Below are 26,922 nucleotides of genomic sequence, written 5' to 3' on the forward strand. Positions count from 1 at the left end.
TATGCATGCATGCATTCTAAAAACTACAGATGTAAATTTAAATGGATGTAGTTTAATAAATGCCACACAAATATAGGGGCCAACACTGCAAAAATCGCCGCAACCTTGTCCTGAAAGGAGTGAACCATCTTCTTGTTTGTTTCCCACGTGTGTGTGTGCGTGTGAGATCACTTCCAGCGTCCTCCAACCTTCCCTTTACCGTGGCTCTTTTTGCTGCATTAAAACAAGAGAAGATTTAAAGTCGATTACGAGCATCCCGTCAAAGAACTAACCAGCAACTGTGGCTGGGGTGTTAGAAAGGGAAGTACCATTTCCCCGTCTCGCTCTTTTAAGTTATGCAAATGTCTCAGATGAGTGCATCCTGTTTGCAAAAAACGCTAAAGAGCCGTGACATCTGCATTTCCTGTGTGTGTGTGTGGCTGCAGCCATTGATCTCTGATCGTGTTTGCATAGTCAAAGCAGAGTGGCTCGCTACAGTGGTCTGAGTTTCTCCAGAGGTCTGTGAAGACAAGCAGATTGACTCACAATTTCTGGGCATGTTGGATTCTGTTCAGGAGGACATTGATCTGGGGAAAAAAAAGTAGAGATGCCAATGTTACCTCCCCTTTTTAAAATGTCAGGTTTGTATACTCTCAGCTACAAGGCTCACCTCATACTTCTGCCTCCTCATCTTCTCAGTCAGGTCAAACTTCTCTGACTCCAGATGGTAGGTCCATTCCCACAGCTCAGTGGCTTTCGCTCTAAAACACAACAGCATTGACAACCTGAGATGCTGTGTGCTAGGCCCAGCCAACATTTATTCCGCACGGAGCTGGTTTAAAATGTAATTATTAACGTTTTATAACCTCAGACCGTCCTCTCTCAGGTGCTCAATGGCCAGTGGCTTGCGTCTCTCCGCCAGAGTCTTCTTCTTGATTTCCCTCGCAGTTTGGCTTTTGCCTCGTCTCTGCTCCACCTGCAAGAAACAAAAACGCTTGGGCTGTCACGCCAAGCAGCACTCATACTTGCGGTACAACGTGACACGCCTGCATGGAGTTGTACTTGTCTGACCTTCGCTAGGAATCCTCCGAAGTGAGCGCCCATGTTGGAGAGCACTTTCTTCTTCTTGGCCTCATCTTCTGCTCTCTTCTTCGCCTCTTCGTCCTCTCTCCTCTGTCTCTCCTCCTGAAAAAGTCATCATCAGCTCACATAATTTGCCCTGCTGGGATTAACCAACCTATGGAATAAAATAACAAATTACCGCAATCCGTGTCTGTCTGTCGCGCTCTTTCTCAGCCCTCACACGTTGCTGCTCAGCTCTTTCTGCCCGCCGACTCTCCTTTAAAACCAAAAACACCATCGCCTCTTTAATAACTGGTTCGTCTGAAAGGTCTCTGTAGCCCAACAAGTGAGAAATAGACGTGAAAACAGAACGGGGAAAGGATTACGATTCTATCTTTGAGTCCAATCAGCTCCTCTTCCTCTTTCTTCCTCTGCTCAAAGTGGACATCAATCAAAGTCTGCAGCTCCAGGAGATCTTTCTCCATCCTTTTTCTGTGGATGTCCTAACAGGGACCAGAGGAGACAGATCATTCATGGCTGTTTTTTTGCGTAGCTGTATAATTGTTCCCTTTCATGGCACTCTTGAAATAACATACATCGAAGTCAACCCTCTCCCCCTCTGGGATTTTCGGAGCAGCTAGCTGTGTGACCAGCGGCCTGTAAAATAACATTAGAACATAATCAATATGACTGATCAGATCGTTTATGGTAAAAACCTCACAGTATTTTGAATGTGTAGCATTCCTATTTGTTCTTACTTGTATCTGGGACGTTCTTCTTCAACATCAGACGGAATAGCAATGGGAAAAAAAGTCAGTTAATTTTTAATGAACCACAAACAGATATGGAAACGTGGTGAAAAGAAAAGTTATACGATTATTTGCAAAGGGTTTAATAGATTAGAAAGCATCATGGCGATGGAATAAAACTCTTATCTTATATGTAAACCAGTATTTACAAGGTTCTCGTGTGGTGATGCTTTTACTGACAGGTTCATGGCTCGCATGCCGATGTATCATTTCTATTTAAGGTGTGGTTCATGTAGTCAGAACAGAACAGCATGGCAGTCTCACCTCCCTCCTCCTGCTCCTCATCTTCGTCTGGGGAAAGAAAATGTAAGTTGTGAGGGGGAAAATAAATATATATACCTTTCCGATTTATTAATGAATGAATGACTTTCCTTACCCTCATGATGCCCTCTAAATAAATGAAAAAAAAAAAAGAAAGAAAGAATGGGAAAAACAGATCAGGCATGCTACTAAATAAGATCGAAGTATTATGCTGAAAAGTCTAGAAATACGAGACAACAGGTTAACTCACCCATGCTCCTCTAAATAGGACATGGTGACACTGGGGAGAAAACCACAAGTATAAAAATCTACATTAACAATATAATATTTTTAAAGTCATTCTGTTGGCTCCATAAATTTGCAGGTTTTAAAAGGCATTTTGCCCTTTTATCTACTTTTACGATGGCATATTAGACTTGTTGGCCAGTAGGGCCTGGACTGATGTTTGGTTAATAGATAAATCTAAATTGGCCTTAGGTGTGCATGTTAGTGTGAATGGTTATTTGCATCTCTGTTTTAGCCCTGTGACAGTCTGGCAACCTGTCTCTGACTCACGCCGTTGCCAGCTGGGATAGGCTCCAGCCTCCTGTCATCCTCTACACAGGATAAGATAATAGTTACATAATGGCCGGGTCGGATGGATACCTGCAGAAAACCTGCAGAGAACTCAGGAATAAAAAAAAAATAATAATAATAATTTAAGAATACATAAGTAAGGATGCAAAATAGCCCAAAATCTCATTGTTTTTACATTCAGAGTCTCCCCTTAATTGCATAATTCCTGAGCAATAAAATACAACCATCAAATACGCTGGCGAAATCTGCTGCTTCAGCCTTATCTGGTCTGATGTGAGCAGTAGCTCATAGATTATCATATATAGGACAACGTTATGTAACTTCAGATGTATATTACTGCTTTTTTTTTTTTTTTTTTTGCTGGACCACATATCTCCTATCTGCTTGAGCCACTGTTACGTAACGTTTTTGGCACGCTTAGTGCTTAAAGAAATGAACTTGGCAGTGCTGAGAAACGTAAAGAGAAATCGGCTGAGCTTTTGATAAGCCTTGTTAAAAATAGATTTTTGTCTCTCCAAAGACAGAACAGTCTTTTGTTTGCAGGGAAATTCATTGTAGCTAATGATCTAGGAATAGAAAAAGCCAGCGGGAGCACAGACCAGAAGAGCGTCCTGTTACCCAGGATAAGAGCAAGGTACCAGCTGTCTAATCCTTCTTGTTTAATTTGATTTACAAGAGAGAATGTGGGATGGAGAAATTAAGCTGGTCGGCTGGCTGCTATTAACACCAGCCAAGTCCTCTATTATCATTTGATCTACTGGCAGTCTCACTCAGCTGAAAATAAGTGTAAAGCCCTGTAAATATTTTAGCTTTCCTACCCTTACTTGCAAAAGTTTACATAAATATTTCACTGCGACTTCTTAAAGCAGATCGAGCATGCAGCATGCAAACTCAAGTCAGGCAAATTTGAAAAACAAGCAAACAAAAAAAACCACTAGCCTCCATTCAAACTACTGAAAGCCCTCCCAGACTGCCTGTCTTTGAGAGTATTATTGTAGCAGATCAATCACGGGGTCTCCCAGATCCCTTCATAGCTAGCTTTTAGCCAAGATCTCAGAGTATGAGAATGTGAATCCGAATAAACACAGGCACAGAGAAAAGGCAGATGATGGATTGAGAGAGGAATTCGCCGCATCGCTTCACTGTTGGCTAAACTGACCGACAGAGTCATACTGAGCAGGACAGATGGACCTAGAGGCGGAGGGCACCGAGAATAACCCATCACGATGGAGCACGTTTCATTTCAGAGCTGCGTTGCGCCTTTACCGACCCCCGCTGTTGAGTGCAACGATCCAAAATGTTATATTTTGCATTTTTATGCCTTTTAAGCGCCCACTGAACTTAAATGTCAGCTCCCAAGATGCCAACGTCTAGGCAGGCCTAAGATATCCATCCACTGGCAAACAAACTTTTTTGGAATCATAAAAATTGAAAGAGTAAATTAAATGAATGTGGAAATAAAAAGAGAACAAATAAAAGAGTAAATACGGTTGGAAAAGCAAAAGCAATGGGGAGGTATTTACATAATTAAATATACAGATAAATAATTAAATATACATTTTTAAAATTGTTCTTTCACATTTTTTTCTTTTTTTTCTTTATGTTTCTAAATTTAGTTTCATGACACTAATGTGACTCTATATATTTGGTTTAATAATGACATTTATTTTATTTGAATTGCTATAATTAAAGTACAGTGTCAAATACAGTCCAGCCTCAGAGTTGTCACCAAAACCAAACAATGAGCCGAGACAGAACTACAAATCTATCACAGTGCTACCCCAGACCCTTTCTTTATGAGCGCAGATACCTCAAAAAGACAGGGACGACGCTTGGACAGTCACATATTTCAAATCTCACGTATTTTCAAACACCTTAATTTTGGAGCAGAGCAAAGCAGAGAAAAAGCCAACACACGTACCTTTAACAGCACAAAACACAGGGGTCCACTGATGTTGGAAAAAAAGGAGTCATCTACCAGAAGGGGAACAGAGCCTTATATAAGGGGTCCTCAGGGGTGACAAGGAGGTGTGTGTGTGTGTGTGTGTTGCTCATGTCGTGGGGGCATAAATATGTTAAGCCAATGTCTCAGACTTTATAGAAACATGATTGGTCTGTGTGTCTGTATACTTGCACTGATTTCAGTTTGAGTTTTAGACTTTTTGAGGACCATTTTGGAGATGTGACGACATTGCAGCTGTGGAGAAATCTTTCAAGAGCTATTTGATTGTTAAGTGTCCACTGGATTTTGGGGTATGTTCAGGTAAGAATTGGTTTATAGTCAGGATAGGGCTAATTTAGACTTTAAGGTTACAGCAGTAACAAGTAGAGTACGTGTCTGCGGAACTCCCAACGTGTGATTATGTGGGTGGCCATGACTTAGAAGCGAAGGATGGGACTGCGAGTGGATTATTGGCAGCTTTTGGGGGCATGAGCTGGAGTCTGACAGAAGGGATAATGAGCGGAGGGTTTGTCGCTGACCTCACCGCTGAAATAAGAGACAGAGAGACAGGTGGCAGGGGCTCAGACAAACAGAGAAAGAATAACAAGGCAAAACCAAGACGATTTCGGTCAGCATGTGCACAAAGGCCCATGATGGACAGGTAACGTAGATCACTGGTTGTAAACCCCTATTTTTATAATGAAAATTAAAGCTGAATCTTAATGGTCAGACAAGGGATTCAGTAAGTTTTCCCGCTGACCTCACTTATGACTCACTCTGCTTCCTGGTATTTCCAACAACATGGAAACTGTTCAAACAGTGGGAACAGATCATTATCCTGGAATGAACTGTGTTTAAGTGCTTAAGACGTGCTGCTGTCAAAAGTTAGTTTCTTAATTTTCTCTATCAATTCATCTTTTTATCACTTTAAAAATAACCCATCATACATATGAATGTCACAACTACAAATGCTTACTTCATACATCTCTTTTTTTTGTGAAATGCAAATATGGTCTTGCAATGGTCATAAGAAAACATGATTTCCATAAACACAAATCAAATGGCTCTTTGAGAATGATCAAAACGGCATATAAAGGGAAGAAGAATGAGTAACCACCTTTAGAAGTACACATCCCCTTTAACAAGGAAACAGCTAACATCAGGTAAGAAGGTAGAATAATCATTGTCATCAAATAACTTTGTCGTGCTTGGGTGGTGTTCATGTCAAGGAAACGAACGTTTAACAATGTGTTAAGTTTGAGGCTTAAAAACAGACTCTTGCGCATAAATAAATTGAATGTGAAGTTTAGTGATCTCTATTTTAATTTAACATGATCTAATAATTGAGATCTAGTGGGTTATGAGTCTATTGCTTTATTTTATTACTAGCAAAAAAGGCAAACAGTGAGTACTGAACTAATCACTCTTTTTTTCTAAAACTTGACTCTTCCCTTCTGACATCAATAAAGGTATTAAAATCCAAAAATGTACCATTTACAAAGAACCACAGACAAGCAGCAAGAATGATCATTTATCAAAACAATGTGTTCTGTCTATCAGAACACATTGTTTCCAATAAGGGACCACCGTCACCTTCAGGCTTGCTCTGGGGGTTTCAGGCCAGGTTTTGTAAAGCGTCTTGAGACGATTTGTATTGTTATTGACGCTATATAAATAAAATTGAATTGAATTGAGTTGAATTCCCATGCTTCCTGCCCCGCTCCTCAAATGGAATTAGTGGTTGTGGTTGCAATTGGACTCTTCTTTTGAAGAAGACTTTTATCGTATCACATATCAATCAATCAATCAATCATATGGTGGGGTATGGTATGGCATCATAGTATATCATATCTTGTCATATCGCGTCGTATCGTATCTTGTCATATCATATCGTATCCAGTTGTTTCATATCGTATTGTATCGTATCCAGTTGTTTCATATCGTATCATATCAATCATATGGTGAGGTATGGTATGGCGTCATAGTATATCGTATCGTATCGTATCGTATCGTATCGTATCGTATCCAATTGTATTGGGTTGGATTTGTTGAAACTACTTTAATTATTTTATCTTAATATTTTGGTCTTCTTCTTCTTTATTCTTCTTCTTATTATTACATAAGCAACCTAAATGGATATTAACCAAGTATGAGTACCACTGATAAATATAATTAAATGTGTGAACTTTTTTATCTAACAGTAATGACTTTATGTTCAACAGAAACAAAATGTTACATCTGGTTATTTTACTGCTGTCTTCAGGTAAGGGGAATAAATGATTAAATAAGCGTGGTTAACTAAATATATTCTTAAAATAATCATTCTTAATGACACGTTTGGTGAATGAACCTCTACAGGTAGTGCAGAGGTACTAGATAATGGGTACCACCTAATAAACACGCCTAAGAACTGGACCGACGCCCAGAGTTTCTGCAGTGACAACTACGATGACCTGGCTACCATTGGCAACCATGGTGACATGAAGAGGCTGGACAGCGAGCTGGCATCCCTTGGTGTGACCTCACAAGTCTGGATTGGTCTGTCAAGGATCGGGCCGGCGTCCTGGCTGTGGTCTGTGGGAGAAACTCAAATCAGTCCAGGATTAGTTGAATACACTAACTGGGCCAGTTTTCTTGATTCCACTGAAAACTGTGGAGGCATGAGGGATGATGGGAAATGGTTCACCGCACCCTGTTCGACAACACTTCCTTTTATCTGCCAGAAAGGTCAGTGCTTTCAGGAGATAGACTTTCAAGTGATGGTACTCTAAGGCTAAGACAAGCAGTTGGTTATCTAGAAACAGCTAACTTACCTCTGCCCCACCATGTTTTACTGCTCTCTTGGCTGAGACCAGTGACTTCCAAGAGACTTTTTATCATTGTGAAGGTGCCAGGCAACGAATGTCTTCTTCTTCAGCTCCTGACCAGAAAAAGTTGAGCTACTTTCAAGACTAAGATAAGATAAACTAAGCAGCTGACAGCTGTAGGTTCATATTTATTGTCCAGACATGAGAATGAGAATACATCTTTCTACATGTCTTTCTGCAAAATAATAGAATTTTGAGTGAAGTAGGACTTTAAAGGGACACTTAATCACAGATTTTGCAAATGAAGGTTAGTTCACTCAGCTTAGGGACTAGGTACTACTCAGCTTCTGGCAACAGGATTTTGTTAAATGAAAAAATAACCCTGGTGAGGTCAGTAGATTACTTCTGATTTGAGGTTAGACGCGTCCATGCTGGACTTGTGGCTCAGTGGACAGGAAAGCTGGTATGATGGTAGGTGTGCACCTCATACTTTGGCCCAGATTGAACACTGTAGCTATATACTTACCATGTAAGCATGCTGACGTTAACACTGCTGTGCATCATGGTGTATTATATCAGAACTGGAAGATTAAAGAAGTACACTTCCACTGTAAACCTTCCCACAAGACAGTTCAACCTCACAACCTACATATCTAAAGATAAAGACATATATATATAAAGACTTAATTCTTGGTGTGTCACTTTGATACACCTTTATGTACAATCAGCAGCTCGAACACTTTTTATTTTCCATTATTTGCATTTTCTCTTTCTCCTGTTTTTAAATACTAACAGACCTGGTGTCTAGCGCGTGGTTCGCTGTCTTTGAAGCGATGACTTGGAACCGAGCCCAGGAGTACTGCCGACTGAAGAACACAGATTTGGCCAGCGCGAGGAGTGCGACTGAAAATCTGGCCTTGCGGCAAATAATGCATGACAATGCCCCTTCGCTGTCCACGGTCTGGATTGGTTTGTTCAGGGACGAGTGGAAATGGTCAGACCAGAGCAGCAGTTCTTTCAGAAACTGGGTAATCTCTCAGCCAAATGATGATGGAAAGTGTGCATTGTACTATCCCCTCTCCAAGGGATGGTATGACCGAGACTGTGCAGCACTAGGACCATTTCTCTGCTATAAAGGTAGGTAAACACTACTACAATCTGATCCTCAAGTGTTAAATATTACCTTTAAATCGTTCATGCTGCATTTGAGAGCCATGTTTTCTCACGTTCCCCTTTTGTTGTTTTAAAAATGGCCCCCGATAACATGATTTAACAAACTCATGCATACACATTTTTTTTTTTTTTTTTAAATCATAGAACCACCAAGACAAAACATAAAGATTGTGAGGGTGGAAGTGAAGTCAGACCCAACGCTCGACTTCAGTGACTCTGCAGTGAGTCAGGCTATTTTGAACCAAGTAAGTGGTCTTTCTTTGAAATGTAGCTGTGTTTCCTCTCCACTGTGGGCGACCATCACGGAGCCAGAGCTAGCTGCCGATTTTAATGAAGCCGATTTTCTTGCCTTTACAGATCCAAACAAAAGGCGACTGGGTCAAGGTTCAGTGGAGAGTCCAGCCAGACGGGAATATTTTCCGTAACAAATACAAGAAGACCTTGACATGAAGAGAACCTGAGGCTCTTTGAAACAATCTGCAGTGCATGATGTTAAACGCGCATATTGTTATGGTTTGGATTAGACCAGTTTCTCATCTTATCTCTCACGTGTTTGTTTACTTATATCAGTAGTTGCACAATGACAAGATATATTGCCTAGGGCCTAGGCAATATATCTTGTAGGCCCTAGGCGACGTTTGGAGCTGAAAACTGTCTGAAAATGAAAATAAATGAAAATTAGAAAAATCTTCATATTACCTCACATCTGCAGACTGATCTCGTCTCTTTTCAGACTAGAAGCTGAAAGCTAATTTGAGCTAAGCCGATGGAAAACAAACAGACAAACACCTTTTTTTTTTTTTCTCTAAGAATGTCTTTATATTCCCTTGTAACATTTCATTAAAAAGGCTCACAATAGCAACATAGTGAAACAAGCTGATCCGATCTGGAGTAAAAACAAAAGAAACAATGGAGGAAAACAGGAATCTGTCTCACGTGTAACCCGATTAATATCTTACCCAGATCTGACCTGCAGCGCTGCTCAGGTCATCATTGCACATGATGCTCATAAATATTAGCAGGGTTATGGTGCGTGTTTACACAGCGGTAGATATTAAACCATAGAAAACAGATAATGTAACCAGAGTGTATGAGAGTCCACCACTGACCTTGGAAACAAAGCCGAATCACTAATATGTAATCTACACAGGCAAAGGTTATTTCCTGGATGATTTGGCACTGAATATGTTACCTGTCAAGTTAAAGGAGCCGTGTCATTTCACTACACATACAGTATATTAACGGCGTGGTACTCCCAGCACAGCATTACAATCATGTATGTAAAAAGCAGATTAAATATATATATATATGTATGTTGAGTAAACACTGAGAAGTCACAGACTTCCAACATTTTAAAATACCCGGTGTCACTGTTACAGCAATGTTGCATTCAGATGGTAGAAAATGAAATCACCTCAACAGTTCCGCACGATCCCTCTTCATCAACGCTGAAAATACATATCGCTCGCTTCCAACAGCATTTTCCAAATTCAGAAACAGAACATTAGTGGCATAAATAGTGGCATACTTAGTAGTGTCAAAACATGTTGCACTTGAATATGTGTTAAATTATTCCCTGCAGTAAGGTGACGTTAGGATTTCCTACCCTAACGTTGAGTGGTGCAATGCGTACTGGCCTTTTTATAATATTCACATGGCACAATAATAACATTTTCATTCTGTTTCTGGATTATAATTTTTCAAATGGTTCGACCGTTAAAACTAAAGTACAGTACTCGTTTATTGTTCTCTCTCTCCACACATCCGTCACACAGCTAATAAAAACACACACGAATTAAGATGCATATCAATAAAAACATCACCTTCTAGCCTATTTCCGTATAAAGCCGCCTCTTTTTCGCTTCTTAATGTAACATGTAATTATGTAGGCACACCTTCCCGTCAGCGTCCTTTTCCTCTGGTGAAGTATCTATTGCTCTTTCTTGACCTGGGGCCGGCTCTCTTCTGTTTTGGTGGGCTCTTTTTGGTTTGGGCCCAGCAGCTGTATCAGATCACGGAGGGCTTTTCTGATCTGACTGCCGAATCTATGGGCACCCTGGGAGGGAGACACAGAAAGCAGAATGAGATGTCCTGCATTTGTCCAAATACCTTCAGAGAACCGGATGTTTTAGACTGTAGTATTAGCTATCAGTATTAGCCACAAGCATCCAGAACAATGTGAGCAGTCTTAATTTTTAAATGCTACTTCTTCTAGGTACTGCGTTCCTATAGTTCCTATAGTTCCTATAAATATTAAGGGAAGTAACATCTTTATTGTGTGTGCACCAGAGGAACTGAAAAAAAACGGTTTTAAAGACCTTGATAAGTTCCTGCTTCAGGGTAGGAATTTTCCTAGCACAAGAGGAACCTTGCATGATTAAAGTACACCGAGATTAGTCGAGCACGTAAAGGCATTGAAGCATAATTACAGGTAGAAGTAATTTGGAAAAAAAACGTTTGGGGCCAGTGAACTTCCGTCTCTACTGTACGTCTATGCAACATTGTTGTAAGTTAAAAGTCAATCAAAAGTGACTGTGATATAACTGTCAGATAGTTGAACAAATATAGTTCTTGGAGATGTTCCCCAATGCCTTGTTAACCTCAGAAAGTTTCTAGAACCATTAGGACTGAAAACACAGCTTAGTTTCCTCTAAAAACTATGAGAATACTAAATATTATACCTAAAAACGCATCTGAACGTACTAAAATACACAAATGTTGTACACTAAAGTCTGTTTAAGTGGCAAAAAGTGATTGCTCACTTTATTTTTGCAGCATAAAACGTCTAGTTTAATTAAACTTACAGTGCCTGGACAGGAGTGTTTGCACGAGATGTGAAAGTTAATCAGGTTCTCTCCCAAAACGCAGTAGGACACCCCATAACCATCATCAGCCACCTGGAAGAGACACAGATAATATTTATACTGCCTCACGGATATCAGAAGCAACTGTGTTGTATGTTCAAGACATGTTTCATTCATTTACCTACTGACTGCAAAAAAGCATGGAAAGGTATAATTATATATCTAAACTGTGTATGGCCACTACGGTGGGAGGTATCCATCAGAAAGAAAAGAGTAAAAGAAACTGTATGAATAAAATAAGAAAGTAATTATGTAGAGTTAGCAAACCTATATCATACACAGTTAAATGTCGGTTACATAGAGGGTAATACTCACTGGTCCAAAGCCTCCTCCACAGGAGATGTACTCTGGGTGGTTGACCATGTCAAACAGCTCCACCTGCTGGACTGGAGTCTGACTTGTAGACAGCCTCCACGGCTCAGACAGCACCTGCAACACCCACATCAGCTCGATGAGGTACTAGCTTTACTAAGGAATAGATGCAGAACTGGACAGACTAATATGAGTAAGGTGAAAAAACGACAGAAATGAGAAACCTCTTTCAAGAAAGGAGATTCCACTCCGAGGTATTTGGACACCACGTAGAGGCAAAAGAGGTGTCTGTCGATCCCTCCTCCGGTCATAGCCATGCGGTATAGTTCCTGGTGCTTTTCTGACGCTGCACGGAACAAACGCCTGCACACATCTGGCACCTGGAGGAGAATGGCATGATTGCTTGGTATGGCACTCACTTAAACGGAAACCATTATTTGTGATGTGAGTGTAATCCTGTATACATCCTCTTGTGATTTACAGTTATATACCTCCCCAAAAAATGTCATCATACGTCGGACAAAAACGATGAAAAGAAAGCGACCACTATCAAGTTCTCACCTCTCCACCCTCCAGCGCTCGGACAAAGGCACTGCTCTCGTTGCTACAGGAGCGAACAGTCTCGGTCCTGCCCTCCCTGAACAGACGGGTCATGGAGGCTTCATAGGTCAAACAGAAAGTCCCCCGGTCCTGGAATGCAAAGACAACTCATATGCTACAGATTATACTGAACAAATGTCAAATTTTAACAAATGTTCAATCTGGCTGTGTATTACATATTTAATTTAATATTAAATGACTGAAGTTAAAGCTCCGACTTAGAGCTTCGGGGTTACAAATCCAAGCTAGCTGAAGAGCGCTGGAATCAAATGCTAAATAGTCTTGTTTTTATATGGCGCTTTTCTACCTGTTGGTACTGCGGGTGGGCACATTTATGCTTATGGTTTCTTTTCAGATCAAACTCAATGGACATAAATAACCAAAACAACAGACAGGCTGTAAACTGATCTATTTCAGTGCATCTGTTCCACTTTAGCGAGAGGCTCACCCTGTAGTACGCCAACTGAAGAGCCATCTGTATGAAGGCATCTGGACTGACTCGACACTTCTTGACCTTTCCTTTGCCGAAGTCTTGGAAGGAGAAAACGTGGAAGTCCACGTCATCGGCGAGGGCCTGAGCCACAGCCAGAGACTGGGAGATCTGCTCCTCACACTGAGACAGACACAGGTAACATCAATATGACGGAGGAAAAAAAAAAAATAATAATAATAATAATAATACATTTTATTTGGAGGCGCCTCTCTGGGCACTCGAGGACACCGTACAACATATAAATAATAATAAAAGCACTAAGAAGAAATAAGAGACAGATAAGAAGAGACAATGAAGATGGTTAAGTTGGGTAGGCAGTTCGGAATAGGTGAGTTTTTAGTCTTGATTTGAAGAGTGTGAGAGAGTCCAAGTTCCTGAGGTCCGGTGGGAGTGAGTTCCAGAGTTGAGGGGCAGAGCGGCTGAAAGCCCTGCTCCCCATGGTGACGAGGCGGGCGGGAGGGACAGAGAGGTGGACAGACGATGCAGATCTGAGGGAACGGGAAGGGGTGGCGATGTTGAGGAGTTCGGACAGATAAGGAGGGGAAAGATTGTGGATGGCCTTGAATGTAAACAGGAGGATTTTGAAGTCAATGCGGAGTTTGACCGGGAGCCAGTGGAGTTGCTGCAGAACAGGGGTGATGTGGTGGGTGGAGGGGGTTCTGGTGATGATCCGAGCTGCAGAGTTCTGAACCAGTTGGAGTTTATGGAGATATTTGTGAGGTAGACCAAAGAGAAGGGAGTTGCAGTAGTCGATGCGGGAGGTGACAAGGCTGTGTACCAGAATGGCAGTGGAGTGAGGAGAAAGAGAGGGGCGAAGGCGATTAATATTGCGTAGGTGGAAATATGCAGACCGGGTGATGTTATTGATATGGGATTGGAAAGATAATGTGCTGTCGAGGATGACACCCAGACTCTTAACCTGGGGGGAGGGGGAGACAGAGGAGTGGTCGATGGTGAGGGAAAAACTGTCAGTTTTAGAGAGGGTTGATTTGGTGCCAATCAGAAGGAATTCGGTTTTATCACTGTTGAGTTTTAGGAAGTTAGAGGAGAACCAAGATTTGAGCTCGGTGAAGCAGTCAGTGAGGGAGGAAGGTGGGAGAGTGGAATTTGGTTTGCTGGAGAGGTAGAGCTGGGTGTCATCCGCGTAGCAATGGAAATGAATGTTATATTTACGGAAGATATTGCCAAGAGGAAGGAGGTAGATGATGAAGAGAAGGGGCCCCAGGACAGAGCCCTGGGGCACACCAGTGGTGACGGGGGACGGGTGGGAACTGAAGGATTGGATTTGGATGAACTGAGTGCGGCCTGAGAGGTAGGATTTAAACCAGTCAAGGGGTGTGTGTGAAATACCAAGGGAGACTAATCTGTTAATGAGGATAGTGTGAGAGATGGTGTCGAAGGCCGCACTCAGATCGAGGAGGATGAGAATAGTGAGTATCACCTGCTACCGAGGTGTGCGGAGGAAGAAAAGAAACTGACTCTAGCAGCACTTGTAGTGTATCCTCTCTTTAGATTGTCTGGAACCAGACCTACAAGTGTTGAGTCTTCTACAACACACAACACAGAATTTTTACACGTTAAATACACTATATTGCCAGAAGTATTCACTCATCTGCCTTTACACGCGTATGAATTTAAGTGACACCCCATTCTTAATCCATAGGGTTTAATATGACGTCAGCCCACCCTTTGCACCTATAACAGCTTCAACTCTTCTGGGAAGGCTCCACAAGGTTTAGGAGTGTGTTTATGGGAATTTCTGACTATTCTACCAGAAGCGCATTTGTGAGGTCAGACACTGATGTTGGATGAGAAGGCCTGGCTCGCAGTCTTCGCTCTGATTCATTCCAAAGGTGTTCTATTGGGTGGAGGTCAGGACTCTGTGCAGGCCAGTCAAGTTCTTCCACACCAAACACGCTCATCCATGTATTTATGGACCTTGCTTTGTGAACTGTTCCCACAAAGTTTGGAATTGTCCAAAATCTCTTGGTATGCTGAAGCATTCAGAGTTCCTTTCACTGGAACTAAGGGGCCAAGCCCAGCTCCTGAAAAGCAGCCCCACACCATAATCCCCCCTCCACCAAACTTCACACTTAGCACAATGCAGTCAGACAAGTACCGTTCTCCTGGCAACCGCCAAACCCAGACTCATCCATCAGATTACCAGATGGAGAGGCGTGATTCGTCACTCCAGAGAACGCGTCTCCATTGCTCTAGAGTCCAGTGGTGGAGTGCTTTACACCACTGCATCCAACGCTTTGCATTGTACCTGGTGATGTATGGCTTGGATGAAGCTGCTCGGCCATGGAAACCCATTCCATGAAGCTCTCTACGCACTGTTCTTGAGCTAATCTGAAGGCCACATGAAGTTTGGAGGTCTGGAGTGACTGACTCTCTGCGCACTATGTGCCTCAGCATCCACTGACCCCACTCTGTCATTCCACAAGGCCTGCCACTTTGTGGCGGAGTTGCTGTTGTTCCCAGTCACTTCCACTTTGTTATAATACCACTGACAGTTGACTGTGGAATATTTATTCGCAAGGAAATTTCACGACTGGACTTGTTGCATAGGTGGCATCCTGTCACAGTACCACGCTGGGACTCGCTGAGCTAATGAGAGCGACCCATTCTTTCACAAATGTTTGTAGTAGCAGTCTGCATGCCTAGGTGCTTGATTTTAAACACCTGTGGAAAGGGACCTGGTGAAACCCATGAATAAAAGCCCGACACAACACGTTATCTTTGACAGAAACAGTTGAGTTTGGTAGCTCCGTCAGAGAGGTGAGAGATCCGGCTGCAGTCAGGTGACGGAGAGTGATGCGGGAGGGGCCCACTGTCTCGGAGCGGAGGGACAGAGTCAGGCTACCGGTGAGAGAAGAGAGAGAAGGGCCCAGGCAAGACTGTCAGCTGGCCTGCGTGTGATGCTGATATTGCGCGATGTAAATCATGCGGCGCCCGAGTGCATTTGACCGGCAAAAAATCGGCATATGTCAGACTGACCGGCCGGTCTCCGGTCATGGCCGATCACGTGAAAATCGGCCGATTCCGGTCACCAGCCGATAAATCGGTGCATCTCTAATTTTTAGCACAGACAGGAAGTTACTGACTCACTACATGTCATTTCTACATTTAGGTTTGTGCACAGAATAAGCAACCAAGATATAACTCAGTAATAAACAAAATTAAACTGTAGTTTTTAGCTTTTGCACAAAGCCAGGCTAAATTATTAACTCCTAGGTTTACAAATTGACTTTCTGGACAATTCTTGGTTAGTCGACTACAAAATTACTTTGCAAGAATAATAATAAAAAAATTAGTAACAAGAAGAATATTTGCCGCTTGGTGCCGTGTTTGGGATGATAGCCTGTGCAGTTGGGCAAGAGAAGTAAAGGGATTTATAAAAATGTTTGAATGGACTGACTTACTTCTGGAGGGATTTCCCAATTCAGCTTCTGTGGTCGTGGCAGTGATGAATCAACTTCTCCTTTGCAGTGACCTTCTGCATTGTAACCAAGCTGGAAACTGTCAGTGGCTAGGGTGTACTGGGGTAAACACACAACATTTATAAATAACGGCTGCTTCTTAGAGACACATGACCACAATGTAAAACCAGCTTTCATGTTCCTCACCTCCCACAAGTGAGCCAATACTGGTGCGTCAGCCCACGAATGCTCTCCATTTATGCCATTCTTCCCGTTCTTGTAGTAAACGACTGAAAAGGACTTGTCAAACCACCTGTGTGACAACCAACATCATGACTGAAAACTGTAAAGAAATGTCTGACCATTTAATAGCGTGAAAAAGATGAGCTAGATGAACAGGACAGCGACCGGTTCAGGGTAAAATTACCTGTCATAACATTTCCCATGCAACAATGACTTTGCATAGCGATCTAAACTAGCAGCAGGGTCGTCTCCCATCATGCCCTGTTCGTCTTCATCCAGGGTCACAAAGAAGGCAGCTTTCTCAATGCAGTCCAGAGAGCGTTTATTGACTCCACTGCTGAAATAGGTCGCCCTTGCTTTAGCCCATGGGATTCTGGAAAACGTTTGAGAAGAAAATAATGACATCTGATGTTCCATACTAATGTGCTACGGTCACTTTTGACAAAAGAAGCTTATGACACTGACCTGTCTCCAGCAGTGAGGGCTCCAAGTTTGGCCTCTCCCTTGGAAGGAGGTGATGGGTCATCGAGAATCCTCTGAATCTGGAATTCAATCTCCCTCGGAGAGAGGAGTCGACCTGCCTGGTACACCCTAAGGCGGAAGTAGCGGCCTTTGTGGTATACAACTATGTAGTCACTGTCCTGCCAATGTTGCAGAGTATCTGAGGACATGAGAGAAAGAGGAGCAATGTTCGAGAGAAAAGTAAATATATCACTGAGTCTAAGGCATGAATTTGGACCAATTTTAGAAAAGGTGATGACACTGGATTTGAAAATGCAGATGGTGGCGCCATGTCACAGCAACACAAGTTCATCAGAGAAGATGCGCTTAGGGATTTAGGTGTGCTTTAGGTTCAGTTTTATTCAAAACATTTCCTATGTCTTACTGACATGGGCTTTCCTCACATTCCTCACGTTAATCATCTTTAGAACGGCATTCATCTTTCTTTTTGTATTTGTTCCTGGATGAAATAAACACACAACACAATCTACTCACACAGTAATATCAAAGTAGCCTGTGGATTATTGTGAACAGAAAGCTGTCTGGGTAAAAAAAGAGGAACCCTCGCATGGCCCACCGGATAATGGTAAAGAAACCACACGGTAAGTTTACCAAATTATATTCACAGTTCCCCTGACACACCCGCTTGAATGGTTTAGGGCTTGCCAGAATAAAAATAACACGTTATGCAGAGTGAGAATCTTAAATAGACTACAAAGCTGAATGACTATGGACACATTCATTGACTAACATAGCCTGTGACAGAGAAAGCCTACTTAACAAATGGTAATATGGGAATATCAGTGCTGCAATGTGGAAATTTATGTTTCTTTGAACTTATAGGATCACTATCAAGACGGTAGCTCATTAACATGATGGACAATGAAGTGTTACTACATATGAGACAGTGATATAGTTTAAATTCTACCCTATAAATATGTTAAACATTTCTATTTGTATCTGGTAGAGATCTTAATCTAGAACTGCAGAACTTGCGTAACATTATAAACACTACCTGTTATCGTTCCAGGGATTCGACAAGTATCAAACATCCGCTCAAACTGAAAGGAACAGCAAGGAACTGCAGACCTCAACAACCACTGAGCAGGAAAAAGAAGGATGGACCAGTACAAGAAAAAGTATAGGACAGAAAGAGAGAAAACAAAGGAGCGTTGGGATCAAACAGAAAAGAGAAAAGGAAAGAGAAGATGAGAACAAAATGTGTGAGCAGAAGAAAACAGACATTAGTTAGGGACAGATCTTTCCAGAAACCTACAGAGACCTGAGATAAAACCAGAAAGCAAGAGGAGACAGATGAGAGATGACAGGATGAGCTGCACAGCAGACAAATTGTGACTGGCTTGCATACACCATCTTTCACACAATTTTTCGATTCCACACTTAAACTCTGGAGGGTTCAAACTCCTTCAGGAGGCCTCATCTTCACTGAAGGAGTGGTGTACTGTGCAGTCGGATACCGGAGCGGATGGTCTTGTCGAAACAAACTGACATGATCATGTAACATATATTAAGCTGTGAGCCGTCTAAGCGTGTGTACAAGTCAGTCTCTTTACCGGTCTCCTCTCCAGGAGTGCGTGTGGTGTTGAATATCCTCTCACACTGAGCGGCACACAGAGGAATGACAGTGCCTGGTATGCGACTCTGGGAAACGGAGAGGACAAGGCGAGGGCATAGGGAAAGGGACAGGAGAGAGAGCAGCGGAAGAAACGTAGAGTCAAACAAGAGGAGTGTGGGAGCAAAAGAGGAAGGCGATGAGAGAAATCGAGCAAGTGAAGGAGAGATTGAAAGGAGCACAAAGGGTTGGGGTGAGAGATGAGCAGGGCATGAGAACACAGGGGAGATGCCTTCACACGAACAAACTAAAATGAATGGAGATACACATGCTATCTGCACACGGAGAGACGGATGGATGTTGGAGTCAAAACACAATCCCACATACCGACTGCATCATATACACGTTGCACTACATAGATTTCTTTACAAATAATGTACTGAAGTATCACAAAGAAATATTATGGCGAGACATTCAATTAACAAGTCTGTGTACGTTTGTGTACATGGAGCAGGGAGGCTTGGCTGCTGGTGGCTTAACTCACAGGTTTAATCTCTTCTTTGTTGAGTTTACGGCGGTACAGGAAGAATGCGTGGATGCTGTTGCCTGCCCTGGCTGCCTGGATGGGCGTTGGAGTCACATACAAGAAGTCCTGGGGGAAGAGTGAAGGGATATGGGAAGTCAGGTGAGTGTACACGTTGTCGTCTAAACAAAGCAATACACCTGGAATTGAAGGGTCACAGGTTTGAGTCACTGGATGCATCATGTCTGAGGAAATATTTAAAAGCCTCATGTGACACACACCACAGCTTTAAACCCACCAATCTACTGTATGAAGTGAATAACATTTAATTTTCTTCTTGGAAACCAGGGTCCTGACATTTATAATACGTGGATGACACTTTGACATGCCACCACCTACAAGCACAGCCCCATGGCAACAGGAAGGGGGTGTTCCTAAAATCCTGGTGGAAGGCGTGACGCACATGTACCTGGCCTTCGATCCGATGGCTAGAAAACGTGATTCATCAGACCAGGCCACCCTCTTGCGTCGCTACCTGGTCTAGTTCTGATGCTCATGCACTCACTGCAGGGGCTTCCACTAGTGGATAGTGCTCAGCATGGGCACCGTGACTGATCTGCAGCTACGCAGCCCCACACAAAACAAACAGTGGCGCACTGCGCGTTCATTAGAACCAACATAAACATTTCCCAGCGGCCCGAGCGACAGTAGCTCGTCTGTCGGGTCTGACCACGCAGGCCAGCGTTCCTCATGCGTTTCAGTGAGCAACATTAACTCCGAGGCCAAATTGTTCATTTGCTGCCCAGTCCACCCACTCACAGGCGCCATAATAACCTGATAAACAGTGTTATTCACTTGAGCACCGATTATGATCGCAATAGTGTTATGGATAATCGGTGCATTAACAATAGTTGTGTATTTTTTCACAATAATGTTGCTGCAATTAATACTTGAATATGTGTCCCTTTACTTCCACGTAGCTCTCTGAGAAGTTCATAAATATATTTCCAAGGAACTGCATGAACAGTGTTGTTGCCAAGAAAGTGACAGTACAAACAGTATCCACTCTCATTCCCTCCCACTACAAACAAGACAAAGACGAAGACTAGTATTCAATCCAAAGTGAGGAATACACCCTGTTAAAAAAGAAATATTAGATTAGAGAGAGATTTTTATACCATGCCATAGTAGTTACTGTTGACCATGATCGGGCCGCGTCCCCGTAGGTAGACATATTCCTCCCACCAGTCACTGACCTAAAATCACACATACAGGCTTTGGTGAGAAAGCTAATAGAGCTGCCAACTGGCGTTCGCATCCTTGCATATTCAGACTGAATAAATAATTCAAAACCGTGCAAAGATATACATTGTTAATGGAATATTCTATTTCTTTTCCGCTGCCTTGCTTTTTGACATTTAAGTAGCCACGCGTAACAAGAGCGCCGCTGACAACGACTTACGTAGTTGGAGGCCCAGAGAGCTTTGAGTTTGAGGTACCACTGCAGGCGGTTACCGAGGCTGCTCTCAAACTCCTCGGCCAGTTTGTTCATGCGTTCATACCGTGTATCATCCATCAGTGGACGTACTGATTCCAGGTACTAAACAAGAAGACAATGCAACAAAAAAAGCAGTTTACTAAATAAAGGATTGCTGCATCAATTAATTAACACTTGCAGTTGGTGACATGTACAAATCTTCTGCAACTAAAACCACATCTGATTCTGCTGATATAATACAACAGCTCTTCATCATCTCTATTCTGCCTGTTCAACTCGTCATCAGCCAGACATAAAAAAAATCTGATAATGAATGATGAATGTGAGAAAAGATCCATCTGTTTTATTGTCAATAGTCAGTATGTCTTCACTTCCTCTGCTTCGCGTGACATCTCACCCTCTTGACTGTGTCCTTGATGGCGGGCAGCGGGAGGTTTGGCAGCGAGCCCTGGTAGCTGTAGAGTAGAGGCTTTCTGCCAGAGAAGATCCGCACCAGCGCCTGGCGTAGACAAACAAGAATTCACATACTAAATTGTCAAAATACGGACATCTTTAAGTTCAACTGTGGTTGCATAGTTTAATCAAAATCATAAAAATTAGTATTTATTTTTTAGAAGGATGCAAGTGAAAGGAATGTTTACTTCAGAGTGGCAAGGGGAAAAGGTGAGAAAAAACAAAACGAAACACTGACCACCCAGACTTTGGTGGTGGTGGACATCTTGCCATGCTGCTCAAACATCCATCGGTGGTAAGAGAGGAGTTGCTTGAGGCACAGGCGCATGGTGAAGATGAGCAAGAGCCACAGCATGGTGCTGAAGAGCACCGCCGACAACACTGCCTGGCACTGCGTACTCATGGACTGGCTGGAAATGGAGGCAAAAAACAGTGGGCGGAATGACGGAACAAAAAGGGGCAAATAGGAGAAATGATGAACAAGAGCAGACGCTATGGACAGTGCAGCTGATTAGAGATATTGCAGCGAAGACTTACTTACAACAGCTAGTCCTTTTACACTTATAACATCAAGCTATGAAAATCCAACTTGTCCCATTTCTTTACATCCAAATGTGTGTTTTTAACTTTCAAATAATTCACTTTGGTTATTCAAATAGAAGCGTTACCTGACTGGCAGGTGCTCCTGGATCTTGGCTATGAGTCCCATGGAGGGGTCAGAGCGGGTATACATAGTAGCCAGGATTGCTATGACCACAAAAAGCCAGGAGGAGGGGCTAGCAGGATATACTCCAGTTATCACGCTGTTCTGTTAACGTGAGAGAACAAAGATTCATTTAAATGTTATTCTTCCTGTTTATCACTACCCTGGCAAACACACTGATAATACAGTTATGACCAAATTAAAATAATAGATACCATCAACCAGCAAATTTAATGTGCTTATTCTGCTATATTTGTAACTGTCAAATTAAGTGAAAATTCATTTCCTCGTGTTAGTCTTAAAGGAAATTTCCACTAAAGATCTACAATGCTGCTGAAAAGTATTTGCACACCCAATCAAACAAATGAAACCAAAATATTCTATATTATATTTACACAAAAAAATATAATTTGGGATTTGTTTATTCAGGAAATGAGCCAATATTACATATCAAAAGTAAGTGCACTTCTTGCATTACAAGTTCATTTCAAGGCCCAATTTCAACACAAGTCCATCTGTTAAAAGATATGTCCAATGAATATACTGTACTGAGTCTCAGGTGTCGTTTAGTGCCACGTTTTGTTCAAAAAAACTCATTCCACGCGTTACACATGGCGGTAACGTCGTTATTTGGGCCTAATTTGCTGCATCTGGGCCCGTACGGCTTGACTTACCGATGGACCAATTAGTTCTGAATTATACCCACAAATTCTAAAACAAAATGTCAGGACATGTGTCTTTGAGCTGAACCTTGAGAGAAACTGGGTCATGCAGCAAGACAATACATGTCGTTCTACAAAAGAACGGTTAAAGAAGAACTAAATAAATGCTATGCAATGGCCAAGACAAAGTCCTGACCATCAACCAACAGAAATGTTGCGGAAGGACCTGAAGCAATTTGTCAGGTCAGTACTACTGCAGTTCACGGTTTGTTTTTGAGGGTACACTGCCTATCGACTTAAAAGAGGCTATAAATGGTTTGCAAAGGAGAAAAGAATGAGTGGAATGAGCCGAAAATGCATACCCTAACAGGTACGAACACAGTACTTGACCTAAACGCAAGCTCACTTACAGCAGTAACAAGGAGGAAGGGGAACAGTATAAACATAGCTGGGATTATTACTCAAGTTTAAGCAAGAAAACACAAAACAGAGAGGACACACCTTGAGTCTGATGATACGCTTCTTCCAGGAACGGACACCAGAGAGGTAGATTTCAGTGAGGGCCTGGTGGGACAGCTGCAGATCAATGCCCTCTGGGGTGACTGTGAACTGGAAAGCCACCGCCTGGTGGGCTTCTGCCATGATTACTGCTCACAATGAAACCCCCTGTAGTTCAGACAGAGCAAAAGTGAGCAAAGGTGTTGATTAACTGACAATGTAAAGACACTACCAACAGGCTAAATGCTGGAAGGAATCAGTCTTCTGCACTGAAGACCAAAGGATACACACAGCAAAATATTTAAACACTCACTTAACTGTTGCATTGTGGACAAATTGCTCCACAAATTTGTGGTTAGAAACAATACACAATATTTCCTTGACTATGGCGTATTGGTTCCCCCAGGCAGAATACAACAAAGGGCGTACGGGTAAGAACATTTCAGCACCTGCTTTCTGCACCGTGAATTGACCCAGTTAATAACAGAACGCAGAGGACTGCATGCAAAACAACAACAACACATAAAAGAGAAGCAAAAAATGTAAACAACTTACAGCAACATCCCCTATGCTCTGCTGGTGTTCTTACATGAACTCCAGTGCAGTAGCTAATGGCAAACTGAACCCTGGTAGAAATGCTGTGCAGGGACGCACAGACAATTAATCAAACCGAAGATGAATTGCAAAAAGCGCCCGTGTTAGCCAGGCAAAACACATCCATCTCACACGTAAGCATTTTTAGGAGCAGCTCAAAAGAGACACGTTATACGCCTTTCAAATGCAAAGTTGAAATTGGTGGAGTTTGTCTGGAAGCGCTGACTGGATGCTGATGTGGCTGGGTATTTTTGTTTAAAGCAATTACTGCTTCTCTTCACAAAGGGAATTGATTTTCCTCCACAAATAGGCTATGGATAATGCCCTGAGGTTTAGTCACTCTGACACTGGACTGCACCTCTATGGAGGATACGTCTGCTCTTTTTGTGGGTCTAAAAACTGCAAACAAACAGCATTGTCTCACTGTCCGAAGGTCCCATTGAGGTTCCGATCTTCATGTCAGATCCAGCAGATACTGTCACGATGCAGCCGAGGACTAACGGCGGTAAATTTTAGCCTCGGTAACCTCAACTCCTTTATTTCATTGCCAACACAGACACGATACACCTGCTCAATTGAGCTTAGACCACTTACACATGAGGAAGACTATTTGGAAACTGGAAACAATATCACTTACACAGCTTTTTTGATGAAGCTACAGGTATGGTATAATTTACATGATCAGGGGGAAAAGGGGCTTTCATAGTGGCATGTATTATATTTGCTTCATTAAAGGACTAAACAATTAAGGTATTTTTGATCTGTGAAAAATATCTCAGACAGAAACATAAATTCACAGCAGTATGCAAACGCAGATGTGGGCAGGGCCCAAACGCAACAGACCTGAGACCAGTATTTCAGGTCTGACAACTACCATATTAGTGAGATGACTGCCCGCTGGTGCTCATTAACTTTTGACAGATTAAAAATATTTATATTCCAAAGTGAAGCGCATTAAACAGTACGCCAAATTCAACCGTGTACCCGTACAGTTTTTAAATTAACAATGAAAGATGTGCTCAGTAACATCTGAAAGGAAAACAGAATCTGACTTCCAGGAACAGGTTTGAGTTGTATAACAGGAAGGTCAAGTAAACAGCAAAGAGTTCCTTCATTTTTATTCGTGTATATACTTATTGCATGAGTTTTTATGATTACTGACATATTGTACCCCAGAGACAAAATACCCCCCCTTGCCAGTTCATTAAGTTCAAAAGCGTTTCTGTTATTTAACATATTGACTAAAATGGAGTCGTCAGAATAATGCAATTCAATGCAAAACCAAAATGGAAATGTAGTTGAATCAATAGCTCTCTCTGTTATTTTAAACAACTGCTGAATATATCTGAGCACAGCTGACTTTTCACGTGTTAACTCACACAAAACACACAAATCCTGCGTAACCTGATCAAAAACCAACATTATTCTCCAAGAGTACAGGGCGTCTGCTGTGGACATGTTCTCATTTGTCGAGCTCATGAAATGACTGAATAGAGCTGTAAGGTCTAATATTACAGAAGTAACTGGAGAAATTCATTTTAATTGTCAATTCTCTGACATGTGACCGCGGCACAACAATGGCTTCTCTTCATAGTGTAGGTTTAGATTTGAAAATTGTGCTGACAACAATAATGTCTTCTCGTCCCAGTAAAGGCAGTCTCTTACCGACCTGGCATTCCTGAGCAAGTAAGGAACTCATTATCTCAGATGACTCAGCCTTCCCTGCTGGACTATCCAGGCATGAATAACTCACCAAACTCACCTTACCTGTTAAATAACTTCATTAGGCTTCATGATGGCATGGGATCAAATAGGACTTCGTCAAGGTAACTTAAAATCAGATAAGAACATGTAACTTTTGCAGTGGTGCACACTATGTTTGTGCAGAATTCACTCGTAGACAGTATAATATAGTGTGTATTCTTATACTAGGTGTTAAATCCCTTAGCACACAGATATTTAAACTAGACAGGAAGTTTATCTTATCCACTGTATTCTCCTGTCTCATTCTTTATCAGGGTTTTATCAAGGCAGACTTGTGTGGGTTTCAGCACCACTGACCATTGACGATACAAGTCAAAGAGTAGGACAACAAGTAAACAAAGAAAGCAAATAACTGATGGTTATTTCAGCCCAAATTCGAGGTCTGCCACAAACCAGAAAATAGGTTATTATAGCAAGCTAACACATTTGAACCAAATAAAACGTGTGGTTCGGTCATAAAGAGAAAAGAACATTTCATTCAGCAGCAGCAGTGACAGTAATGTAAATCCCACTTAGCTCCATTATACCGGAAAGCATCACATTTGGCTGTTTTTGCTTTCCAGAGAGACAGCTGCTGGACACTAACGACAGTTCACGGTCTGAAATGAACGCTAGCTGCTGCTACTGCTGCTGCTGCTAGTGCTAGCCGTGCGCCCAGCCCATTATGTAGTTAGCGACCCACAAACGGCTGCTGATAAGGCTCGTTTAACGCTCGAGCTAAGATGCGATCGCTTGCGTCTTCATTGCAATGCACTACACAATTGTCAAAAGCCTGCGAGCGTACCTGTTGTTGTTCGCGGTGGAGAGGTGACCAGGATCGGGAGAAGCACGAACCGACTGTTAACTTCTGACGTCGCACGAGCGACCGGTGTATGTTGCTCGAACGTCGGCCAACCGTCCTCCTCCTCCTCCTCGCGACTGTACTACAGATGCTGTGGATGAGATGAAGCTGCCTTCAGCGACCGTCGGAAGTCCCGCAACCACGGGGCGGAGGTATGGATATCTAACTCAACATCTGATAATAAAATAGATATGTCTGACTTGTGTAATATACGTTTCAGTGTTTTAACGCGTGGTTATCGCAAATAATATAAATAAAAATAATAAAAACAATTACCTAATTTACAAATGCTGCTTACCTTCTACCAGTAAATGAAAAAAATGTTTCTCTGTCAAATACATCTTAAGTATTTATGTGAAACATTATACGCCGGTGTATTCGAGATATTATCTAGAATATTATCTTATTTCCATGGCTGAAAAATCTTACCTCAAGTCGAGTTACTAGATTTTTCTGAAGCCCTTAATCGCATCTTCCGGTCTTCCTCGGCAGGAGTGAAGTAGCCACATCTGTGGAGCCTTGAGATGAGTTCAGGAGCTCTGAAAAAAATCAGTTTCACAAAGAAAAACATACAAAACACACCTTGAGACGTTTTGTTTATCTGTTCTGCTAAACTACTGTTTCCTTGGCGAAAAACTAGATTTCACGTTCAGTTTTCTAATTTGACTCTTTTACCTGGACAGTAATGACCATTATTAGGTTCTCATTGTTATTATATTGTAATTTGACACAGCACAATACAAATAATGTTCATAATAATGCACCCAGA

At 42.1% G+C, this 26,922-nt stretch overlaps 2 protein-coding genes across 3 annotated transcripts; both read right to left on the reverse strand.

The window, feature by feature from the left end:
* Positions 1-76: 76 nt before the first annotated feature.
* On the reverse strand, positions 77-2,384 carry LOC311504202 (troponin T, slow skeletal muscle-like; the record flags this gene model as incomplete). The annotated part of the gene is made up of 12 exons (XM_084567211.1): positions 77-213; positions 526-566; positions 650-740; positions 846-946; positions 1,042-1,164; positions 1,241-1,318; positions 1,428-1,544; positions 1,638-1,698; positions 1,800-1,818; positions 2,115-2,141; positions 2,227-2,240; positions 2,362-2,384. The coding sequence occupies 12 exons, from the start codon at positions 2,382-2,384 to the stop codon at positions 168-170; spliced, it is 741 nt and encodes a 246-aa protein (XP_084423337.1). The 3' UTR covers positions 77-167.
* Positions 2,385-8,892: 6,508 nt separating this feature from the next.
* On the reverse strand, positions 8,893-26,221 carry LOC311504191 (carnitine O-palmitoyltransferase 1, liver isoform). Of its 2 annotated transcripts, none has more exons than XM_084567198.1 (19): positions 26,097-26,221; positions 22,958-23,122; positions 21,760-21,899; positions 21,330-21,501; positions 21,036-21,137; positions 20,603-20,740; positions 20,319-20,396; positions 19,162-19,269; positions 18,619-18,706; positions 17,009-17,204; positions 16,728-16,916; positions 16,508-16,613; positions 16,304-16,420; positions 12,834-12,998; positions 12,347-12,475; positions 12,010-12,165; positions 11,789-11,902; positions 11,414-11,506; positions 8,893-10,665 (listed from the first exon to the last, which is right to left on the reverse strand). In XM_084567198.1, exons 2-19 carry the CDS (start codon positions 23,096-23,098, stop codon positions 10,540-10,542), a joined length of 2,358 nt encoding a protein of 785 aa, XP_084423324.1. In that variant the 5' UTR covers positions 23,099-23,122; positions 26,097-26,221; the 3' UTR covers positions 8,893-10,539. The 2 variants fall into 2 exon arrangements, with proteins under 2 accessions (XP_084423324.1, XP_084423325.1); XM_084567199.1 differs by lacking the exon at positions 26,097-26,221 and adding an exon at positions 25,316-26,053.
* Positions 26,222-26,922: the final 701 nt, after the last annotated feature.

This window comes from Chelon labrosus (assembly GCF_963514085.1).
Source record: "Chelon labrosus genome assembly, chromosome: 19".
NCBI classification, from domain to species: Eukaryota; Metazoa; Chordata; class Actinopteri; order Mugiliformes; family Mugilidae; genus Chelon; species Chelon labrosus.

Coding starts and splice junctions, on each gene's coding strand:
- LOC311504191 (XM_084567198.1), bottom strand. CDS start 23,098: ATGGCAGAAGCCCACCAGGCGGTGGCTTTCCAGTTCACAGTCACCCCA. Junction 20,397..20,602: donor CTCTCTGGGCCTCCAACTAC/GTAAGTCGTTGT, acceptor GTGTGATTTTAG/GTCAGTGACTGGTGGGAGGA. Junction 12,999..16,303: donor ATTGGGAAATCCCTCCAGAA/GTAAGTCAGTCC, acceptor TGTCTGTCTCAG/TGTGAGGAGCAGATCTCCCA.